The sequence below is a fragment of the Phalangium opilio genome, unplaced genomic scaffold (genome assembly GCF_054372755.1).
Source record: "Phalangium opilio isolate 3A_F unplaced genomic scaffold, DU_Popi_V2 ptg000046l_1, whole genome shotgun sequence".
Taxonomy (NCBI): Eukaryota; Metazoa; Arthropoda; class Arachnida; order Opiliones; family Phalangiidae; genus Phalangium; species Phalangium opilio.
The window spans coordinates 1305618-1330542 of record NW_028324169.1 but is presented as its reverse complement, the minus strand read 5'-3'; the positions used below and the strand labels follow the sequence as shown (position 1 = coordinate 1330542).

Sequence of the window (24925 nt, the reverse complement as noted above, 5' to 3'; positions counted from 1 at the left end):
GATGTAGCGAAAGGATTCTTTCCATTTGATTTTCATACCGAAGAAAATCTTAATTACATTGGTGTCATCCCTGAAGCTTCGTACTTTAACGTAGCTCAAATGAAGGCCAATGATTATCGAGATTTTCAAGCTTGGTACGCGTCAATGGAAGGATCTATTTACAACATCAAAGAGGAGCTTATTAAATATTGCATTCAAGACGTCAAAGTCCTAAGACAAGGCGTCGAAGCTTTTAGAAAAATTTACGTAGATCTAACAAAATTAGACCCTTTTTGCTTAAAAAATATTACTTTGGCGGGTGCTTTAACCACTATTTATCTTAACAATTACTATAAACCTTACAGCATGGGTATTGTTCCTTCTAACGGCTATAACGCAAAATTTAATCACAGTCAGATTAGCTTAAAATATCTCGCTTGGGTGGAGAAAACGGAAAATATAAAATTGCGAACGGCTTTAAGCTATGGGGGTGAATATCGGGTGGGGCGCTATTTAGTCGACGGCTATAGCGAAACTCCGCCCAAAATCTACGATTTCCACGGTTGCTACTTTCACGGTTGTCCATGCCAAAAACTTAATGCCTACAATACCCAACTCAAAGCCAGCAACAGATTTCTGTATGAACGGACTCTAGATAGAGAGCTGTTTATTAAAGAGAAGATGGTCGGGTATGAATATACCTCGATTTTTGAGTGTCAATTTGCTAAGCTTTTAAAAGAAAACGCCGAAGCAAAGGCTTTCTGCAAAAGTTTAACTTTTCGACCTCAAATATCAGCCCGTAGCGCTCTCTATGGGGGACGAACGGAAAATTTTGTTCTTAACTGCCACGTGCAAGGTGAGGAGAAAATTTTCTACAAGGATATTATTTCTTTGTATCCGAAAGTTTGTCGCGATTGTCCGTACCCTAGCGGCCACCCCATAATCTATAACAGAGATTTTGACAAATCGCCAGGGTGGTATTTTGGCGTTATGAGTTGTCGTTTGCTGCCCCCTCAAGATCTCCACATCCCCTTAATTCCCTTTCGCAGCGGTGGTAAATTAGCTTACGCCCTCTGTCGCACGTGCCTAGAATTGCGAGCGGAAATCTGCGATCACACTGTTAATGAACGGGCTTTCGAATCAGTCTGGCCAACGGTCGAAGTCTATGCCGCTATGGAACATGGTTATAAACTCCTCGATATATTCGAAGTGTACCATTATCCAAAAACGGAATATTTCTTTGCCCAGTACATGACTGATTTTATCGCCTTGAAAGTGAAGAATTCCGGATTTCCCGCTCACGCGCAAACGCCTCTGCAAAAAGAGGCGTATATCGCTGATATAAACAAGAATGAAAAGCTTTCTCTGACCGTGGCGGATATTCAATCAAATCCTTCCCTGCGTAATATCGCTAAAATTAATTTAAATTCTCTTTGGGGTCGCATGGCGTTAAATACGGGAAAGATTCGCAGCATCTTTATCAACAATTATTACGAATTGATACGATACGCGAGCGATTACACTCTGGAATTAGTCGACTTACGGCCAGTTACGGAGTCGATCGCTCTCTTATCGTACAAAGCCAAAAGCGATTACATTCTAGACTACAAACTGGGGTCGGCCATTGTGGGGAGCTTCGTCTCGTGCTACGGGCGACTCGAATTGAACAAGATGTTGCTTCAATTAGACCGCGCAGCTTTGTATTGTGACACCGACTCGATAATCTACCGCCATCTACCGGGAAAGTTTGACATTCCAACTGGCAATCATATTGGTTGCTGGGCGGACGAACTCGGCGGTGATTATATAACTTCCTTTTGTAGTACCGGTGCCAAAAGTTACTCGTTTCGCACTAGCAAAGGAAAAGAAGTCAAGAAAATTAAAGGGTTGACGTTAAATCGAGAAAATCTTGAAAAACTTGACTTTGAAACCTTTGAAAGTGTAGCGATGAATCCGGAAAAGGTAGTTACAGTCAATGTCCCTTTTAATTTTAAACGGGATAAATACAAGCTGCAGCTAGAGGCCGTTAAAATCACCAAAAGATTTCGCCAAACCTCGAATAAGAGATTGTTGAACGCCGATTTGACAACCAGTCGACCTTACGGTTTCAAAGAGGCAACACCCGCTTCAACATCTCTTTCGCATGAATTACGAGGCTAGGCGAAGACATACTTTTGAGGGCTTGTGGGAATCTTGCGTTCCTATCGAAGCCCTGGCCAAAGACGGTTTCTATCTTGCAGATGTAGAAACACAGACGACGCGCTGCGCCTTTTGCGGCATCGCCTTGTACCAGTGGCGTTGCACGGACCATCCATCGAGGGAACATCGGAAACACAGCCCATCGTGTCCGATGGTTTCCAAAAAACCGTGCAACAACAAACCACTGCGTCAGGGGTTTCCCGACTTCCCGACCAGCGAGGGCGAGGATGTTTGCGAGCCTCTAATCCAAACATGCCCAGCCACCAACAACGAGCGGTCGGGAAACGAAAAACGCGCGTGTGCATAAATCCGTCGTGTTTTCTTCTGTAGTGCGTGTGTACCAGCTACCCTCCGAGTCTCGCGTGAACTTTGACCTCATCAACGACCAACGCTTTCGCCAAAGGATAACGGAATTTGAAAAAAAATTTTTAAAAACAATTAATTAATAGGGATTTTTTTTGGGGTAAAAGGGTTTTTTTGTTTATATTGTTTTTTAATGCTATTTAAATATGTAAGGGTTTTTTTGGGGTTTTTGGATTTATAGTGTTTAAATTTTTTTTGATTATTAATGTTTTTTAAATATCTATGTTTTTAATATAAATAACCTGTCAACAATAATAAAATGTTTATTATTTAAAATGAATCCAACCGAGTCAGTCTCGCATTCTTTAAAGTTCCAAACACCCGCCCAGTTTCTAATCGTGGGGCCAACGCAAGCGGGGAAGAGTTTTCTTTTAAGTAACTTATTGCAAAATCATCAGCTTATGTTTGACCCACCGCATAAAAAGGTTATTTATTGCTACGCCGCCTGGCAGCCAAACTATGAAAAATTGAAACAATTGATTCCGGGAATTCAATTTATTCAAGACTTGCCAACGGCGGATCCGGACTTTTGGGAAATGAATCGCGATTCCTACTTGATACTAGACGATTTAGCTAGTCAATTATTTAAACAAACTCATATTGCCGATTTAGTGTGCGTGACATCGCATCATTTAGGGTATACGGTTATTATTATTACTCAACAACTGTTTCCCAAGGGTAGCCAATCGCGGATAATTTCTCAAAACTCTTCCTATTTTATAATAATGAAAAATCCTCGAGATGTCGCCTCTATTAGATATTTGGCGCAACAAATAAGTCCAGATAACCCGAAGCGTATTACGGAGGCGTACAGACTAGCCACTAGAGAACCCTATAGCTATTTGTTAATTGATTTAAAACAAGAAACTCCGGAAAATTTACGATTAAGGTCGCGAGTTCTACCTCACGAATCACCTATGTATGTCTATGTCGATTAAATTTAATTGTCATTTGAATAATGGCCCCACGCGTTAAACGTCGATCAGCAAAACGCTCCCGACTCGTCGTAGCCCGTCCCTCGACCAAGTTTGCCAAATTTGTCCCTTATTTACAGAGTTTGCGTCAAACTAGCTGTAAACAACGGCGAACCCTCTTAAACAATAGTAGCGCGCCTCAATTAAAGAGCATTCAGACAATTTGTAAGAATTTAAAGGGCGGGGGCATTTATTTGAGTAAAGACCGTAAGAAAAAGCTAGCAAAGTACAAGAAAATTATTAGACAACTCGGATCAAGTACCTTGTCGCAGAAAAGCAAAAAAAAGCTGTTGTTGCAGCAATCAGGTGGTTTTCTTGCGACGTTGCTTGCCGCAATTTTGCCTTCGATTGTCCAAGCCATAGCTGCTAAACTATGAAACAAATGGTTCTTGTGCCCGCTAGCGCAGTAGCTTCAACAGCTGCCCAAGAACACTCTGCTTTAGACCGAGAGATTGAGGATATTTTAAAATCGCCATTGAATGCCTACGATAAATTATATAAATATTTAGACGCTTTTAAGAAATATTTAAGTATCGAGAAACAAATTCCTTTACCTAAATTTGAGGTCGTAACACAGGCAATGTCCAATGTCCCCACGCCGCCATTACCGGTCACCCCTAAAATGCCCCCGCGAAAAAAACAATTGTCATGGCCGAGCTATGCCACGTCATCACCGACAACAAGCGCGTCGGGCAGTTCTTTTACTACGCCTAAACGAACCGAGCCTCGGCAAAAGGTTTTAAAAAGCGAAACGGCTGCGGGGACACCAACACGAGAAGATTTTTACCAGCAATATGGGCCGACCTATGTTGGAGATATGGTGAAACGGCAAGCCGAAGTTCTTGCAAATCATTTGCAAAACACATTTTTCACGCCAAAAAGAGAGCTAGAAGAAGGAGCTGTCGGTTATGCAAATCGTGACGACAATTTTCAGGAAGAAATTGTCGATGAACAAGAGAATTTAGCGGAGGAAAACGGGGACAATTTAACGGACTTGGAAAACCTGTTTGAGACGGCCTCCGCTAAACAGAAGAACAAGAAAAAAAAGAAAAAACCTCGGAAAAAGAAAGACGAACTTCAAAACTTAGGACCGCTGGTTCCATCTAACGAGAGGAGAAAGAGGCATAATAAATGGCGCGATATTGATTAATAAAAAAAATGTAATATTTAGACAAATAAAAAATTGTTTTATTGCGAACAATATCTGTGTACATGTTTTTTTAAATGTAAAGATAAATATAATAAAGCGACATAGTCGTTAAGTTTAAGATTCTGGTCATAGATGGCGTCTAATATCGTCTTTCTAGCCACGCCTTGGCAGCGGAGTGCTAGGTATAAACAACAATGGATGCCGCACAGTTGAAAAAATGGATGTTGAATTTGTTGTTTATTGTAAACAACTCGTTTCCCGTATCGTTTTAAATTAACTTTATAGTATCGCGGCGAATTTCCGTAAGTGCAAAACATTTCCACCGTGTCATTGTTAGAAAAGCACGCTATCCAATGTTCTCCAGCCTCTCCAGCTGCTTCATTATTGAATATAAAGCAAAATTTGGACCTTTTTGGCCGTTCTGGGAGTCTGTCTACTGGGAAGCATCCTAAATAGTAGGGTCGCGTTCTTTTGTCGCAAGTTAAAAGAGCGTTTATTTGCGAAGTGTTCATAATTTAGTCTCAGGTATCGAGACTTTTTGTAATTCGGCGCTGTAGAAAACACCCAGAATTTGCTCCCCCTTTAAATCTGCTACGCGATAGACGGGTGGTGACCTGGGTATGACGTCAACAACGCGAAATATTTCGTCAGTAAACGTGCCTCCCGAGCTGGTTTTTCTAAATACTCTACTAGCTATAGAGAGACGCACGTAGTCGCCAACTTTAAGCCTCGGTGCGTATCGAGTAATGCCGTTTGATTTCCCGTACAGTTTATTCCAAATGATTGATTCGTTATCTATATTAACATGAACCGGTGCAATTCCAGTAGTTGAATGAACCCGTTCATTATAGGCTTTAGTAATTAAAGGTAAATATTTAACGTAATTTTTATTCCCTGTGGCCCTAATAACCCGGGCAATTTGTTCCTTAATTGTTCTAATAAAGCGTTCCGCGAGACTGGCCTTATGCTGACTCCGGGCAAAATGTATTTGCACATTGTGCCGTTTCAAGAAGGAATCAAAGTTGCGCGAACTAAATTCCCCACCGTAGTCCGTGTATATTTTTAAAGGGATCCTCTCTCGAAATATTTTTTTAAAAGCCTCGATAACCTCGCCAGATGTTTTGTTTCTAAGAGGTACTGTCCATCCGTAGCGGCTTAAGACGTCAATGACGCACAAAACATAGCGAACATTTTTATTAAAACGTTTTAATTTCGGTAGATCCAACAAATTAGCTTGAAAAACGTCATCGATAGTCGAGGCGTACACCTGGTTGGTTTTGAATCGGAAACGTCGAAATCGATGTTTCGTGTAGGCAGGTTGTTTCTCGAGAAAGGCGATTAATTTTGCTTTTGGCACGTCCGGTAAGGCCTTTTGTAATCTGGCTAGCGACCCATAGGCGGCCGGATTACCATGTCGTAATAAATTTTTCTAATTTTAGCGTCCATGTCTTAACAAGTATAAATAACGACTAAATGGTTTACCAATAAACAACTTTATTTAATACACGCAAAGGTATTTTATAAAAACAATATCAGTTAAACAAATACGATATATCAGTACATTTATCTTAATAGCCATAAATCAAGGCATTCTTTAAATCGGCAAAACTGTTGACAAAATAAGCGTAAATATCCTCTTGATCCTCGATCCATCCGTGTTCGGTCTCAAATTGATGCAAAATTTTCTCACGATCCAGTTGAGGCAGCGCTTCGTGCAAATTACGCTCGACTCGATCGCTGAAATTTGTGTCAAATTCCGAGCAGCTTTGAGAGTGGCATATTTGTTTTCGACACTCGGCGTTGGCGCAAGTGGAAGTGACGTCAAACAAAGTGGTAGTGAGCTCGTTTAAAATTAATTCGCGCATGCGACAGACAGCTATCCCTTTAGCCTTGAGATCCTCGTCAATCAACGGCTTTAAGTCGATCAATGTCTGCCATCCTGTTTTGTTCAGGTTGAATCCTTCGCTGGTGCTAAAGTTGAGGAAATAACGACTGCCGCTGCCTCGTTAATAGTATCGAAGATCGATTAGACGTTCATCTTTCGAGTTGACGAAGCATTCCAGCTTGATGCGCTCTTTGACGGGCAACCAAATATGATAGCGAGGTATTTTTCCGTCAAAAAAGGACGTGAGTTCATTTTGAAACCGAAACAAAGCGTACCAGGCGTTAGGTTTTAATATAGTTTTTGTACGCGTATCCGATCTTTGAATTAATATTTTAGGTTCAATCGATTCAATGACGCAAATGTCGAGCTTTGGCGTGACGGTGTGTACTTGGTGCATCTTGGCTCGCGACTGATATTGTATTTATAAAGTTTTAGTCTTTTATACGTTGGGGTGATTATAAATAACTTCTCTGTTTTTAGATATTATTAATTGGTTGTTTGGAAATTCGGCCATGACAATGCACGTGACGTTTTCGGTTAGCGGAGAGCTAAATCTTAACGATAATCGCAAGTTACCAGTCTGGGGCATGGAATTTAGGCCTAACGAAGCGAGATGTTCTCTACTCAAATCAAAAACAACGACAAAAAAGCCCTTCTTATATAAATCGTAAGAAATTATATTTCCTCGGTCAAGACCTAATATCTCGAGACCCTCGAATAAAGAATTGTAACATCTAACGTACTGGTCGTCGTCAAAATTAGGCGTAAACGGGATATCGGGATAATTTTGCGAATTTAAAGAGAATTGCATGAAATCGAGTTTGAAGTGTTGGAGATCCAGGGGGTTAGAAGTTGCTTCCCCTACAAATTTTTTATTAGTAACGAAAGCCACGACAGTTCGCGAGGGTAATTGCCCCGTAAACAAGCTGTCCCTAATAAAATCTTGCGTTCCGGTGGTTATTAAGAAATTTTTCATAACAATAGAGTTTACTTCGTAGCGAGCGTTTATTCCCGAGTTTAACATCTGGGCGTGAGCTAGTTGCAGTTCGGGATTAACCTCAATTTCGCGCGTAAACAAAGTGCATTCCGTTAAATCAATCTTATACTTTTTGCCCGTTTCATTGTGAATAATAACAAAATCCGTGGAGCTTCGATGAAGTCTAATTCGCACCTCGATATTATCTAGTAAGAATTTGGGCGTTTTGAACATATCCAAAAATAATTCGCCAATTACATCGCACGTCTTTGATTGGGCCACGCGTTTAGCGCGACGACCAATACCATTATTTTCTTTGTTAATATTGGCATCCGCTAAAGCCGTCGCCGGATCGATAATGGTATCCAAATAATATAACATAGAAGTTAACCAGGAATTGGCCGCCGTTTGTCCATAATTTAAAAGTATTTTAAAATAGGCCATATATGGGTACATATTATTAGGTTGCTGGACAGCAACGCCATTAAGAAATAATTCTACTTGACAAAATAGCGAGGCAATTATTAAATTTGTTACCGAGACTTTCTTTTCCGCATCTGGAACGGCCGTGCCGTCCTCGTGTAAAACGCGAAATTTTAATCTCAAAAGAGTTTTAGTCAAATCATGATAATTGTTAGAGGGGGGAATGATAAATTCTATATATTTTGCATTAGTTAGGGGAGCAATTGGATAATGAGCAGTCGTTTTAGTCCCAACAATATTATTATTCACCACTGGCTTTTCAAATACTTCAAAGTCGGAAAGAACACTTTCGTAGGTCGACATGTTTAGTCTAGAAAATCGCGTTTAGTGCGTCGCTTAACACGTTTGCTCCGGCTTGTTTTAGCAGTCCTCTTTCGTTTTCGGCCCGTCCCGCTTTGAGTGTTGACGAACCGGTCCACGCCTTTATGTAGTAGGGAATTTATAGATTGTTTGACATTTCGTTTAATCGATTCTCGAGGTGATATTCCGGGGTTTTGGGCATCGCTAATTACTCTACTCGTTAAACCAACAGCTTCGGACGCTAAAGTACTAATGGCCGGCCTAATAAAGGGTGTAATTTTGCGCAATAAAGAATTAAAGATGCCGCCAACACTAAAACGACCCCCCGATTGGAAAACGTTTGCGTGTAAAGCCGGAAGGGACGATCCTCTTTGGAAATACAGAGTGTATCTATTAGGCACCATTGCTCCTGTTCTATTGACGTCGACGCCTAAAAAACAGTTTAATATATACTTTGCCCAAATTAAACGGGATATTTTCCCCGTAATCGGATTTCAATTCAATTTCAATTTCTTGTATATCGCTGGTTGAAATTGGATAAAAGTCGATATTATTAAATATTTCCTGGTTCTCTTCGTCTAGCAGCGAAAAAGCCGGCATTTTTATGAAACGTAGCAGAGGGGCTTGACCACCACCCACCACTTGTTGACGGATAATATTGGTATAAACAAACATGGCATCGACGCCTCTCATGATATCAGAGGGGTACTCCGAAGTCTCGTTATTAAGATACCGATCTAATTGATTGGCACTAAAGCCTAACAGCCTCCCGAGCCCTCTTCCGGGTGTTGTTTTGGGAAACAAAATTGAGACCGTATCGTTTAATTTTGAAACCGTCACGGTTCCGTCTACATTCTGCGTAAATTTTAGACTTTTCCTATGCGCCGGGGACATGGCTTCGCTCATAGCACTTAAAACATCGCTAATATGATAATAAACCCCGGGAGGAATCTCGCACGCGTAATTGTCAACTCGTTTGCCTTGAGAGCCGGGTACATACGGTTGGTCAGCATAGTCGGGATCTTCTGGAAATCTATCCACATCGTATTCGCTAGTCCAAAAATTATTATTAGCTGTCAATGTCATTGATCTTAATCGGGGATTTACCAAAGCTACTCCCGAGTGACTGTGTTTAAAAAATTCTCCCTCTTCGGGAATGTTAAATAACTTGGCCATTGGACCAGCTACCGATACGCGAACACCTGGCTCTATTTCGAGACGAACATAGTATCTATTTTCCGTTTCCGTTTTGAGAATGTACATTTTAAAATACTGGCGAGGCATATATTTTTGAACACCCAATAACTGATTTATAATTTTTAAATGTAAAGAGAAGGGAATTACGGCCCCGGTCGCCGTCAAATCGCAGGTATATTCGCCCGCGGGTATTTTAATTTTTGTAAAATTAGTCTTAGTAAATAGATACATTAGCGAGTCATGAACGCGATAATTGACAAATGTGTCATTAGTTGTTTTGAAATGCGTAAAATTACGCTCTAAAGGTTTAGTGGATAGAAACGTCCCACCAACGTATTCAGCTTCTAAATTTAATATATCACGCAATTCTTTTGGGAAGAGCATTTCAATTTTTGCCGGACAATGGACTTTAAAATAATGCTCCGCTCCTTGTTTAATAACGCTAAATTCGGCCTGTTGCAATCTTAGAGGGTCAAAATTGCGCGCAGTTATTTGTAGGTTTTCGGCAATATCTTCATAAATCTTGTAATCATCTGTCGATCTAAACTCGCCTGACATTTTAAAAAAGAAATAAAGCCACGGTTCTTCCCAAGGGGTATAGCGCTTTATGGTTCTATTGACTCGATATTCTAGATATGCATTGTTTTCGTTCATGGTATATTCTTGTACCGTCATCCTCAAAGGACCAGATTGATTGCGTCCTGTGCAGTATTTATTGGGGTCAAGATCGAGCAATTTAGCTAGTTGGGGAGAAAATTTAATTTCCCCCCATTCCGGTGTTTTAAAATTATACATGATAGCATCACCCCGATTATCTATAGTGTGATATGTTACTTCAATTTTTTTAAATACTAATTTTTCTAAAGTACGCGTTACGGCTCTATAAAGCCCTTCGGCGTTTTTCTCTGGCGTTTTACTGGCTCTAAAAGTTTGCGGTAAGAACAATATCTTATAGTTATCATAATCTTCGGGGTTAATTTGCTTAGGCTTTTCAGAGATAATCGGCTCGGGTGTTTTCTTTGGCGGATCAACCGGCTGCGGAAACAAGGGTTTTTCATCAACCGGTGGTGGGGAGGGGGTCGGTAATACGGGTAGCTCAAAAGTAGAGGATGTTGTAGAGTCTGGAGATTTTGAAAGATCAGGCTTGGATAGGTCGGGTTTCGATAGGTCGGGGTTCGGTAAGTCGGGGTTCGGTAAGTCGGGGTTCGGTAAGTCAGGGTTCGGTAAGTCAGGTTTTGAGGGGTCTGGAAATATATATATTTCCTCAACCTCCGTTGGCGAGGGGGTCGGCGTCAGTGGTTCGAAGGTAGAGGGTTTCGGGGCCTCTTGTTTTGATAGATCAGGCTTATATGGGTCCGGAGCTGGAATTTTGGGGGGTCCGGAAGTTTCAAAGGATCTGGCTCCGGCTTTGACTTTGGTAATTCAGCCTTTGGTTTTGGTAGTTCGGACTTCGTTGGCTCCGGCTTTGACTTTGGTAATTCAGCCTTTGGTGGCTCTGTAGTCAGAATCTTTAAGGGATCTGAAGTAGACGGGGTTGGCCTAGTTGTTGTTGTTGTAGTAGATGTTGGTTTAGTTGTTGTGGTAGATGCTGAATTAATCGTTGTAGTAGCGGCTGAATTAGTTGAGCTCGGAGGTATTAGTTTATCCGAACTTGGAGGTATCGGTTTATTTGAACTTGGAGGTATCGGTTTATTTGAACTTGGAGGTATCGGTTTAGTCGAATTTGGAGGTAACTGTTTACCTGAAGCTGGCGTTTTAGAGGGGTCAGGCCCTGAATATGTTGGATAATAAGGCTTTGGAGAGGTTTGTTTTGGAATAGTTATTTTGGGTGGTGGTGGTGGGGGAGGGGTTATTTTGGATGGCTGTGGTTGTACAAATACTACGGGTTCAGTCGTAGCAATAGGTATCGGAAGAAAAGGCGTAGTTCGCGGTAAAATAGGTATAGATGGCGGTACAGGTTTATATTCCGGCTGGGGCTTTTTTCTTATTGGCGGAACCTCATGGCTTGTTTTACGTTTAATGGCGGCTTTGGGAATGTACTTGTAATCAAATTTTTTTTTAAAACTATCTCCAACATAATCAATTTCGATTTCCACGTAATTATTAGTGTAATTTAAACTTATATTTTTAGCATGCTTTGATACAGGATATTTGGATATATATGGAACATCTTCGTAATTATTCTCTTTAAATTCAAATAGCGTGGTCAAGGGGGAATCAGCTGGTATTTTGAACCGTATGTTTTCCTCTCCTAAAACTTGCAGGTAAACGGGAAAGTTTGTATCTAACTGTTTTCCCAGGGCCCCGTCTTTATATTTATTCACTAATTTAAAAGATAATTTGCCTTTTAAATACGGATGACTGTTTACATAATCATTTAACAGCTCGACAAAATTTTGGGGCAGTTCGTACTCTTTGGTCTTGGTATAACGATTGACAGGTATCTCTATTTTTTGATATTCAACAGGCTCTCGAACAGCTGCATAGTTGTCACGGTTTGGGTCACTTACAACCTGAATTTCAAACTTGTTAAACTCTTCGCTTATATTCACCCAATGATTTGGAAATATGATTTCTGCCAGTCCAACTTCATAATCGCTAGTCAAGTTAAGAGGTTGATGCAAATAATTTTTAAAACTTGATTGGGTATTGTTTGGGTATATATCTAGACACGTATTAGACGCTAAAGTTAAAAAAAAGTCGTCATTCATGACTAACGTCTGTTTATCAACTAACCCCAACTTCTTAAACAAACCTTATTTTATACATAAAAAAGATCGTCCATAGCTCGGTAGACTGGCCGGGATTTGAACTCGCCACCTTTTTGGGTATTACATTAGTAGACCCTGCCTTTAACCACTGAGCTATGGACGATCTTAAAATACACGCCGTTTATCTTCATCAAAAAAAACTTTAAAAATTCTTAAACTTTTGTCGTTACCCTTGAAAAATCTACGTAGCTAGGTAATTGACCTTACCCGATTCCGATAAAAAAGACAACGCCCTGGTTAGATTGAGCCGGTTTCAACCTGTTTTCAAGCGGTTATTATATAAGACACGCGGCTTTAATAGTACGTTTCAGGGTGTGGTCTACAGGGCGTGGTCGGTAAAAAATAAATTTTTTTATCTAGAGAAATTGTTTAATATTAAATCTGCTCTCGGTCATTTAGTATATAAGCTCCGTGTTTCGTGAAGAAAGTTATCAGTTGCTCAGCTATGCTCTTAAAAGTCCAACTAAAGATGTCTTGCTTTAACTCGTGCCGCTTTTGTTGGGTGAGTAAAGACCAAACTCAATTTTCCAACGGAAATGAGACCAAGGAAAAGAGACCAAGTTCGATTATTCCAACTGTCTCTTCTCAGGACTAGCCTGAAAAGAGACCAAGTTCGATTCATGTACTCGATTTACGTAGCTTTTCTGTACAATCTCGGCTTTGCTACATGTGGCTGCACAAAAAGTTGCGTAAATTTGTCAGAAGTCGCAATTTCCATCGCGACTTCTCCTGACAGAGTGACCAGGCCATCAGAAGGCTTTGTTCATGCATTCTGATGGCTAATGTTGAGGAGGTTCATGAATCGACCTTCATTGCAGCGTCATTTGCGTCCATACAACGGACTATTGCAATGAAGGAAAATCGAATTTAAGTTAAGTCCTGCTACTTCTTCCGCGGCAAGACTTAATTTGACGTGTTTTCCATTGGTCTCTTGAAAGTTGCGTAAAATTTGTGTGAAGTCGGCTCAGCCATAAGAATGCACGAGCAAAGCTTTTTGGTTGTGGTTCGATTTCATTCGCAAGGTCGGGCTGACACTGCAATGAAGGAGAAGTTCTGGCTCAAACAACCAGACCAGAACAAGACGACCAGGCCCCACAGTGGCTCGGATGTAACTTCCTTCGGGAGGTAAAGGGTCAACGAAGAATTTTATAGGACATGGCCCGTACAACCCGACAAGCCCTACTACCGCATAAGGATCTGCGTACCCTGCACCAACTGGAGCACGTTCTCTTCAGTGAGGCCTTGACTTCGATGTCCTTCTCAAACTTAACAGCTGTTCGCTCGATCAACGTGGATACGATTCGGAGCCGAAATGCCCAAGATCTTCTTGAATCAATGGAGGCATGTACCGCCAGAGTGCCTGAAAAAAGCTAGTGGCCGACGCTCCACTAGAGTGAATGCCACGTTGATGTCGTGAAATTGTTAGTAAAACGCGGCTCTAATTACGATTTAAAGAGCGGCTTTCAGTTAAGATTTCGACTAAAATATCAAGTTTTGAAAATCAAAATGTCACTTTGAGCAAGATGCTTTTTACCCTAGAGATAAAAACAACTACCTTCAAAATTTCGATTTAAAGACTGGTTTTCATTAGCGGTAAAAGTAGCGGTAAATATTTCTGGTTTTAATTTAATTTTTGTTTATATTTATATTCTTGTTATTCTCTATTTATATTCTTGTTATTCTCTATTTTATTGTATATATTATTTGGTATTTGTTATTAAAAAATCTTTATTTATATATTTGTCTTTGTTTCTCAGACATACTTTAAAGGTTATTTTTTATGGCGGGAAATTCAAACAAGAATCTTACAAAATAACTAGACTGGTTTATTAAAAGAACTACAGCCTCCGAGGGTTAAGCCGAGCTTGTTTTGGGGGAAAAATGGGTAAAACCCCTCTAAAGAGTCATAGCATGCTGGAAGGTAGGGTTGATCAGGTAGGAATTTAGCTTAATCTTTGTTTGCAAGTTTGGTGGATGGGGAGAGGGCGGCCATCTTGGGGTGGCGGCCATCTTGGATCCGTGGCTATTTGTATAGCTATCACTACTGCAATGGAAGCGTGCTGGGCTCATGACTCAGAGATCCGTGGATCGAAACCACGCTCTGCTAAATTAATGCAAAATAGCACTTGCTATTTTGATATAAATTAGTTTGTTCATACTATGATTATGTAGGCAGAGTGGCGCAGTGGAAGCGTGCTGGGCCCATAACCCAGAGGTCCGTGGATCGAAACCACGCTCTGCTATGTTAATGCAAAGTAGCTTTTGCTATTTTGGTATCAGTTAGTTTTTCAAATAATGGTGATGTAAGCAGAGTGGCGCAGTGGAGGCGTGCTGGGCCCATAACCCAGAGGTCCGTGGATCGAAACCACGCTCTGCTATGTTAATGCAAAGTAGCATTTGCTATTTTGGTATCAGTTAGTTTTTCAAATAATGGTGATGTAAGCAGAGTGGCGTAGTGGAAGCGTGCTGGGCCCATAACCCAGAGATCCGTGTATCGAAACCATGCTCTGCTAAATTAATGCAAAATAGCACTTGCTATTTTGATATAAATTAGTTTGTTCATACCATGATCATGTAAGCAGAGTGGCGCAGTGGAAGCGTGCTGGGCCCATAACCCAGAGGTCCGTAGATCGAAACCACGCTCTGCTAAATTAATGCAAAATAGCACTTGCTATTTTGATATAAATTAGTTTGTTCATACTACGATTATGTAAGCAGAGTGGCGCAGTGGAAGCGTGCTGGGCCCATGACCCAGAGGTCCGTGGATCGAAACCACGCTCTGCTATGTTATTGCAAAGTAGCATTTGCTATTTTGGTATCAGTTAGTTTTTCATATAATGGTGATGTAAGCAGAGTGGCGCAGTGGAAGCGTGCTGCGCCCATAACCCAGAGGTCCGTGGATCGAAACCACGCTCTGCTAAATTAATGCAAAATAGCACTTGCTATTTTGATATAAATTAGTTTGTTCATACCATGATCATGTAAGCAGAGTGGCGCAGTGGAAGCGTGCTGGGCCCATAACCCAGAGGTCCGTGGATAGAAACCACGCTCTGCTATGTTAATGCAAAGTAGCTTTTGGTATCAGTTAGTTTTTCATATAATGGTGATGTAAGCAGAGTGGCCAGTGGAAGCGTTCTGTGCCCATAACCCAGAGGTCCGTGGATCGAAACTACGCTCTGCTATGTTAATGCAAAGTAGCATTTGCTATTTTGGTATCAGTTAGTTTTTCATATAATGGTGATGTAAGCAGAGTGGCGGAGTGGAAGCGTGCTGGGCTCATAACCCAGAGATCCGTGGATCGAAACCACGCTCTGCTAAATTAATGCAAAATAGCACTTGCTATTTTGATATAAATTAGTTTGTTCATACTATGATTATGTAGGCAGAGTGGCGCAGTGGAAGCGTGCTGGGCCCATAACCCAGAGGTCCGTGGATCGAAACCATGCTCTGCTATGTTATTGCAAAGTAGCATTTGCTATTTTGGTATCAGTTAGTTTTTCATATAAAGGTGATGTAAGCACAGTGGCGCAGTGGAAGCGTGCTGGGCCCATAACCCAGAGGTCCGTGGATCGAAACCACGCTCTGCTATGTTAATGCAAAGTAGCATTTGCTATTTTGGTATCAGTTAGTTTTTCATATAAAGGTGATGTAAGCAGAGTGGCGCAGTGGAAGCGTGCTGGGCCCATAAGCCAGAGGTCCGTGGATCGAAACCACGCTCTGCTATGTTAATGCAAAGTAGCTTTTGCTAATTTGGTATCAGTTAGTTTTTCAAATAATGGTGATGTAAGCAGAGTGGCGTAGTGGAAGCGTGCTGGGCTCATAACCCAGAGATCCGTGTATCGAAACCACGCTCTGCTAAATTAATGCAAAATAGCACTTGCTATTTTGATATAAATTAGTTTGTTCATACCATGATAATGTAAGCAGAGTGGCGCAGTGGAAGCGTGCTGGGCCCATAACCCAGAGGTCCGTAGATCGAAACCACGCTCTGCTAAATTAATGCAAAATAGCACTTGCTATTTTGATATAAATTAGTTTGTTCATACTATGATTATGTAAGCAGAGTGGCGCAGTGGAAGCGTGCTGGGCCCATGACCCAGAGGTCCGTGGATCGAAACCACGCTCTGCTATGTTATTGCAAAGTAGCATTTGCTATTTTGTATCAGTTAGTTTTTCATATAATGGTGATGCAAGCAGAGTCGCGCAGTGGAAGCGTGCTGGGCCCATAACCCAGAGGTCCGTGGATCGAAACCACGCTCTGCTATGTTAATGCAAAGTAGCATTTTCTATTTTGATATAAGTTAGTTTGTTCATACCATGATCATGTAAGCAGAGTGGCGCAGTGGAAGCGTGCTGGGCCCATAACCCAGAGGTCCGTGGATAGAAACCACGCTCTGCTATGTTAATGCAAAGTAGCTTTTGGTATCAGTTAGTTTTTCATATAATGGTGATGTAAGCAGAGTGGCCAGTGGAAGCGTTCTGTGCCCATAACCCAGAGGTCCGTGGATCGAAACCACGCTCTGCTATGTTAATGCAAAGTAGCATTTGCTATTTTGGTATCAGTTAGTTTTTCATATAATGGTGATGTAAGCAGAGTGGCGGAGTGGAAGCGTGCTGGGCTCATAACCCAGAGATCCGTGGATCGAAACCACGCTCTGCTAAATTAATGCAAAATAGCACTTGCTATTTTGATATAAATTAGTTTGTTCATACTATGATTATGTAGGCAGAGTGGCGCAGTGGAAGCGTGCTGGGCCCATAACCCAGAGGTCCGTGGATCGAAACCACGCTCTGCTATGTTATTGCAAAGTAGCATTTGCTATTTTGGTATCAGTTAGTTTTTCATATAAAGGTGATGTAAGCACAGTGGCGCAGTGGAAGCGTGCTGGGCCCATAACCCAGAGGTCCGTGGATCGAAACCACGCTCTGCTATGTTAATGCAAAGTAGCATTTGCTATTTTGGTATCAGTTAGTTTTTCATATAAAGGTGATGTAAGCAGAGTGGCGCAGTGGAAGCGTGCTGGGCCCATAAGCCAGAGGTCCGTGGATCGAAACCACGCTCTGCTATGTTAATGCAAAGTAGCTTTTGCTATTTTGGTATCAGTTAGTTTTTCAAATAATGGTGATGTAAGCAGAGTGGCGTAGTGGAAGCGTGCTGGGCCCATAACCCAGAGATCCGTGTATCGAAACCACGCTCTGCTAAATTAATGCAAAATAGCACTTGCTATTTTGATATAAATTAGTTTGTTCATACCATGATCATGTAAGCAGAGTGGCGCAGTGGAAGCGTGGTGGGCCCATAACCCAGAGGTCCGTAGATCGAAACCACGCTCTGCTAAATTAATGCAAAATAGCACTTGCTATTTTGATATAAATTAGTTTGTTCATACTATGATTATGTAAGCAGAGTGGCGCAGTGGAAGCGTGCTGGGCCCATGACCCAGAGGTCCTTGGATCGAAACCACGCTCTGCTATGTTATTGCAAAGTAGCATTTGCTATTTTGGTATCAGTTAGTTTTTCATATAATGGTGATGTAAGCAGAGTGGCGCAGTGGAAGCGTGCTGGGCCCATAACCCAGAGGTCCGTGGATCGAAACCACGCTCTGCTATGTTAATGCAAAGTAGCATTTGCTATTTTGGTATCAGTTAGTTTTTCATATAATGGTGATGTAAGCAGAGTGGCGCAGTGGAAGCGTGCTGGGCCCATAACCCAGAGATCCGTGTATCGAAACCACGCTCTGCTAAATTAATGCAAAATAGCACTTGCTATTTTGATATAAGTTAGTTTGTTCATACCATGATCATGTAAGCAGAGTGGCGCAGTGGAAGCGTGCTGGGCCCATAACCCAGAGGTCCGTGGATCTAAACCACGCTCTGCTATGTTAATGCAAAGTAGCATTTGCTATTTTGGTATCAGTTAGTTTTTCATATAATGGTGATGTAAGCAGAGTGGCGCAGTGGAAGCGTGCTGGGCCCATAACCCAGAGGACCGTGGATCGAAACCACGCTCTGCTAAATTAATGCAAAATAGCACTTGCTATTTTGATATAAATTAGTTTGTTCATACTATGATTATGTAAGCAGAGTGGCGCAGTGGAAGCGTGCTGGGCCCATGACCCAGAGGTCCGTGGATCGAAACCACGCTGTGCTATGTTATTGCAAAGTAGCATTTGCTATTTTGGTATCAGTTAGTTTTTCATATAATGGTGATGTAAGCAGAGTCGCGCAGTGGAAGCGTGCTGGGCCCATAACCCAGAGGTCCGTGGATCGAAACCACGCTCTGCTATGTTAATGCAAAGTAGCATTTTCTATTTTGATATAAGTTAGTTTGTTCATACCATGATCATGTAAGCACAGTGGCGCAGTGGAAGCGTTCTGTGCCCATAACCCAGAGGTCCGTGGATCGAAACCACGCTCTGCTATGTTAATGCAAAGTAGCATTTGCTATTTTGGTATCAGTTAGTTTTTCATATAATGGTGATGTAAGCAGAGTGGCGGAGTGGAAGCGTGCTGGGCTCATAACCCAGAGATCCGTGGATCGAAACCACGCTCTGCTAAATTAATGCAAAATAGCACTTGCTATTTTGATATAAATTAGTTTGTTCATACCATGATCATGTAAGCAGAGTGGCGCAGTGGAAGCGTGCTGGGCCCATAACCCAGAGGTCCGTAGATCGAAACCACGCTCTGCTAAATTAATGCAAAATAGCACTTGCTATTTTGATATAAATTAGTTTGTTCATACTATGATTATGTAAGCAGAGTGGCGCAGTGGAAGCGTGCTGGGCCCATGACCCAGAGGTCCGTGGATCGAAACCACGCTCTGCTATGTTATTGCAAAGTAGCATTTGCTATTTTGGTATCAGTTAGTTTTTCATATAATGGTGATGTAGGCAGAGTGGCGCAGTGGAAGCGTGCTGGGCCCATAACCCAGAGGTCCGTGGATCGAAACCACGCTCTGCTATGTTAATGCAAAGTAGCATTTGCTATTTTGGTATCAGTTAGTTTTTCATGTAATGGTGATGTAAGCAGAGTGGCGCAGTGGAAGCGTGCTGGGCCCATAACCCAGAGATCCGTGTATCGAAACCACGCTCTGCTAAATTAATGCAAAATAGCACTTGCTATTTTGATATAAGTTAGTTTGTTCATACCATGATCATGTAAGCAGAGTGGCGCAGTGGAAGCGTGCTGGGCCCATAACCCAGAGGTCCGTGGATCTAAACCACGCTCTGCTATGTTAATGCAAAGTAGCATTTGCTATTTTGGTATCAGTTAGTTTTTCATATAATGGTGATGTAAGCAGAGTGGCGGAGTGGAAGCGTGCTGGGCTCATAACCCAGAGATCCGTGGATCGAAACCACGCTCTGCTAAATTAATGCAAAATAGCACTTGCTATTTTGATATAAATTAGTTTGTTCATACTATGATTATGTAGGCAGAGTGGCGCAGTGGAAGCGTGCTGGGCCCATAACCCAGAGGTCCGTGGATCGAAACCACGCTCTGCTATGTTATTGCAAAGTAGCATTTGCTATTTTGGTATCAGTTAGTTTTTCATATAAAGGTGATGTAAGCACAGTGGCGCAGTGGAAGCGTGCTGGGCCCATAACCCAGAGGTCCGTGGATCGAAACCACGCTCTGCTATGTTAATGCAAAGTAGCATTTGCTATTTTGGTATCAGTTAGTTTTTCATATAAAGGTGATGTAAGCAGAGTGGCGCAGTGGAAGCGTGCTGGGCCCATAAGCCAGAGGTCCGTGGATCGAAACCACGCTCTGCTATGTTAATGCAAAGTAGCTTTTGCTATTTTGGTATCAGTTAGTTTTTCAAATAATGGTGATGTAAGCAGAGTGGCGTAGTGGAAGCGTGCTGGGCCCATAACCCAGAGATCCGTGTATCGAAACCACGCTCTGCTAAATTAATGCAAAATAGCACTTGCTATTTTGATATAAATTAGTTTGTTCATACTATGATTATGTAAGCAGAGTGGCGCAGTGGAAGCGTGCTGGACCCATGACCCAGAGGTCTTTGGATCGAAACCACGCTCTGCTATGTTATTGCAAAGTAGCATTTGCTATTTTGGTATCAGTTAGTTTTTCATATAATGGTGATGTAAGCAGAGTGGCGCAGTGGAAGCGTGCTGGGCCCATAACCCAGAGGTCCGTGGATCGAAACCACGCTCTGCTATGTTAATGCAAAGTAGCATTTGCTATTTTGGTATCAGTTAGTTTTTCATATAATGGTGATGTAAGCAGAGTGGCGCAGTGGAAGCGTGCTGGGCCCATAACCCAGAGATCCGTGTATCGAAACCACGCTCTGCTAAATTAATGCAAAATAGCACTTGCTATTTTGATATAAGTTAATTTGTTCATACCATGATCATGTAAGCAGAGTGGCGCAGTGGAAGCGTGCTGGGCCCATAACCCAGAGGTCCGTGGATCTAAACCACGCTCTGCTATGTTAATGCAAAGTAGCATTTGCTATTTTGGTATCAGTTAGTTTTTCATATAATGGTGATGTAAGCAGAGTGGCGCAGTGGAAGCGTGCTGGGCCCATAACCCAGAGGACCGTGGATCGAAACCACGCTCTGCTAAATTAATGCAAAATAGCACTTGCTATTTTGATATAAATTAGTTTGTTCATACTATGATTATGTAAGCAGAGTGGCGCAGTGGAAGCGTGCTGGGCCCATGACCCAGAGGTCCGTGGATCGAAACCACGCTCTGCTATGTTATTGCAAAGTAGCATTTGCTATTTTGGTATCAGTTAGTTTGTTCATACCATGATCATGTAAGCACAGTGGCGCAGTGGAAGCGTTCTGTGCACATAACCCAGAGGTCCGTGGATCGAAACCACGCTCTGCTATGTTAATGCAAAGTAGCATTTGCTATTTTGGTATCAGTTAGTTTTTCATATAATGGTGATGTAAGCAGAGTGGCGGAGTGGAAGCGTGCTGGGCCCATAACCCAGAGGTCCGTGGATCGAAACCACGCTCTGCTATGTTATTGCAAAGTAGCATTTGCTATTTTGGTATCAGTTAGTTTTTCATATAAAGGTGATGTAAGCAGAGTGGCGCAGTGGAAGCGTGCTGGGCCCATAACCCAGAGGTCCGTGGATCGAAACCACGCTCTGCTATGTTAATGCAAAGTAGCATTTGCTATTTTGGTATCAGTTAGTTTTTCATATAAAGGTGATGTAAGCAGAGTGGCGCAGTGGAAGCGTGCTGGGCCCATAAGCCAGAGGTCCGTGGATCGAAACCACGCTCTGCTATGTTAATGCAAAGTAGCTTTTGCTATTTTGGTATCAGTTAGTTTTTCAAATAATGGTGATGTAAGCAGAGTGGCGTAGTGGAAGCGTGCTGGGCCCATAACCCAGAGATCCGTGTATCGAAACCACGCTCTGCTAAATTAATGCAAAATAGCACTTGCTATTTTGATATAAATTAGTTTGTTCATACCATGATAATGTAAGCAGAGTGGCGCAGTGGAAGCGTGCTGGGCCCACAACCCAGAGGTCCGTAGATCGAAACCACGCTCTGCTAAATTAATGCAAAATAGCACTTGCTATTTTGATATAAATTAGTTTGTTCATACTATGATTATGTAAGCAGAGTGGCGCAGTGGAAGCGTGCTGGGCCCATGACCCAGAGGTCCGTGGATCTAAACCACGCTCTGCTATGTTATTGCAAAGTAGCATTTGCTATTTTGGTATCAGTTAGTTTTTCATATAATGGTGATGTAAGCAGAGTGGCGCAGTGGAAGCGTGCTGGGCCCATAACCCAGAGGTCCGTGGATCGAAACCACGCTCTGCAATGTTAATGCAAAGTAGTATTTTCTATTTTGATATAAGTTAGTTTGTTCATACCATGATCATGTAAGCAGAGTGGCGCAGTGGAAGCGTGCTGGGCCCATAACCCAGAGGTCCGTGGATAGAAACCACGCTCTGCTATGTTAATGCAAAGTAGCTTTTGGTATCAGTTAGTTTTTCATATAATGGTGATGTAAGCAGAGTGGCGCAGTGGAAGCGTGCTGGGCCCATAACCCAGAGGTCCGTGGATAGAAACCACGCTCTGCTATGTTAATGCAAAGTAGCTTTTGGTATCAGTTAGTTTTTCATATAATGGTGATGTAAGCAGAGTGGCCAGTGGAAGCGTGCTGTGCCCATAACCCAGAGGTCCGTGGATAGAAACCACGCTCTGCTATGTTAATGCAAAGTAGCTTTTGGTATCAGTTAGTTTTTCATATAATGGTGATGTAAGCAGAGTGGCGCAGGGGAAGCGTGCTGGGCCCATAACCCAGAGATCCGTGGATCAAAACCACGCTCTGCTAAATTAATGCAAAATAGCACTTGCTATTTTGATATAAATTAGTTTGTTCATACTATGATTATGTAGGCAGAGTGGCGCAGTGGAAGCGTGCTGGGCCCACAACCCAGAGGTCCGTGGATCGAAACCACGCTCTGCTATGTTATTGCAAAGTAGCATTTGCTATTTTGGTATCAGTTAGTTTTTCATATAAAGGTGATGTAAGCAGAGTGGCGCAGTGGAAGCGTGCTGGGCCCATAACCCAGAGGTCCGTGGATCCAAACCACGCTCTGCTATGTTAATGCAAAGTAGCTTTTGCTATTTTGGTATCAGTTAGTTTTTCAAATAATGGTGATGTAAGCAGAGTGGCGCAGTGGAAGCGTGCTGGGCCCATAACCCAGAGGTCCGTGGATCGAAACCACGCTCTGCTAAATTAATGCAAAATAGCACTTGCTATTTTGATATAAGTTAGTTTGTTCATACCATGATCATGTAAGCAGAGTGGCGCAGTGGAAGCGTGCTGGGCCCATAACCCAGAGGTCCGTGGATCGAAACCACGCTCTGCTATGTTAATGCAAAGTAGCATTTGCTATTTTGGTATCAGTTAGTTTTTCATATAATGGTGATGTAAGCAGAGTGGCTCAGTGGAAGCGTGCTGGGCCCATAACCCAGAGATCCGTGTATCGAAACCACGCTCTGCTAAATTAATGCAAAATAGCACTTGCTATTTTGATATAAGTTAGTTTGTTCATACCATGCTCATGTAAGCAGAGTGGCGCAGTGGAAGCGTGCTGGGCCCATAACCCAGAGGTCCGTAGATCGAAACCACGCTCTGCTAAATTAATGCAAAATAGCACTTGCTATTTTGATATAAATTAGTTTGTTCATACCATGATCATGTAAGCGGAGTGGCGCAGTGGAAGCGTGCTGGGCCCATAACCCAGAGGTCCGTAGATCGAAACCACGCTCTGCTAAATTAATGCAAAATAGCACTTGCTATTTTGATATAAATTAGTTTGTTCATACTATGATTATGTAAGCAGAGTGGCGCAGTGGAAGCGTGCTAGGCCCATGACCCAGAGGTCCGTGGATCGAAACCACGCTCTGCTATGTTATTGCAAAGTAGCATTTGCTATTTTGGTATCAGTTAGTTTTTCATATAATGGTGATGTAAGCAGAGTGGCGCAGTGGAAGCGTGCTGGGCCCATAACCCAGAGATCCGTGTATCGAAACCACGCTCTGCTAAATTAATGCAAAATAGCACTTGCTATTTTGATATAAGTTAGTTTGTTCATACCATGATCATGTAAGCAGAGTGGCGCAGTGGAAGCGTGCTGGGCCCATAACCCAGAGGTCCGTGGATCGAAACCACGCTCTGCTATGTTAATGCAAAGTAGCATTTGCTATTTTGGTATCAGTTAGTTTTTCATATAATGGTGATGTAAGCAGAGTGGCGCAGTGGAAGCGTGCTGGGCCCATAACCCAGAGGTCCGTAGATCGAAACCACGCTCTGCTAAATTAATGCAAAATAGCACTTGCTATTTTGATATAAATTAGTTTGTTCATACTATGATTATGTAAGCAGAGTGGCGCAGTGGAAGCGTGCTGGGCCCATAACCCAGAGGTCCGTGGATCGAAACCACGCTCTGCTATGTTAATGCAAAGTAGCATTTGCTATTTTGGTATCAGTTAGTTTTTCATATAAAGGTGATGTAAGCAGAGTGGCGCAGTGGAAGCGTGCTGGGCCCATAAGCCAGAGGTCCGTGGATCGAAACCACGCTCTGCTATGTTAATGCAAAGTAGCTTTTGCTATTTTGGTATCAGTTAGTTTTTCAAATAATGGTGATGTAAGCAGAGTGGCGTAGTGGAAGCGTGCTGGGCCCATAACCCAGAGATCCGTGTATCGAAACCACGCTCTGCTAAATTAATGCAAAATAGCACTTGCTATTTTGATATAAATTAGTTTGTTCATACCATGATAATGTAAGCAGAGTGGCGCAGTGGAAGCGTGCTGGGCCCACAACCCAGAGGTCCGTAGATCGAAACCACGCTCTGCTAAATTAATGCAAAATAGCACTTGCTATTTTGATATAAATTAGTTTGTTCATACTATGATTATGTAAGCAGAGTGGCGCAGTGGAAGCGTGCTGGGCCCATGACCCAGAGGTCCGTGGATCTAAACCACGCTCTGCTATGTTATTGCAAAGTAGCATTTGCTATTTTGGTATCAGTTAGTTTTTCATATAATGGTGATGTAAGCAGAGTGGCGCAGTGGAAGCGTGCTGGGCCCATAACCCAGAGGTCCGTGGATCGAAACCACGCTCTGCAATGTTAATGCAAAGTAGCATTT

The 24925-nt window shown here is 42.3% G+C and overlaps 1 protein-coding gene and 1 non-coding gene across 2 annotated transcripts in view; both read left to right on the top strand.

The window, feature by feature from the left end:
• The first annotated feature begins 969 nt into the window (after window positions 1-969).
• The window catches only part of LOC149674296 (uncharacterized), a 96964-nt gene continuing 73008 nt past the window's right edge, over window positions 970-24925 (top strand). The window contains exon 1 of the mRNA XM_089838651.1: window positions 970-1941. Within this exon, the coding sequence (XP_089694777.1) occupies window positions 970-1941 (972 nt within the window). The remainder of the gene's footprint in view (window positions 1942-24925) is intronic.
• Window positions 22665-22736, top strand: TRNAV-CAC (transfer RNA valine (anticodon CAC)). Its single transcript has one exon. It is a non-coding gene; the product is annotated as a tRNA-Val (tRNA).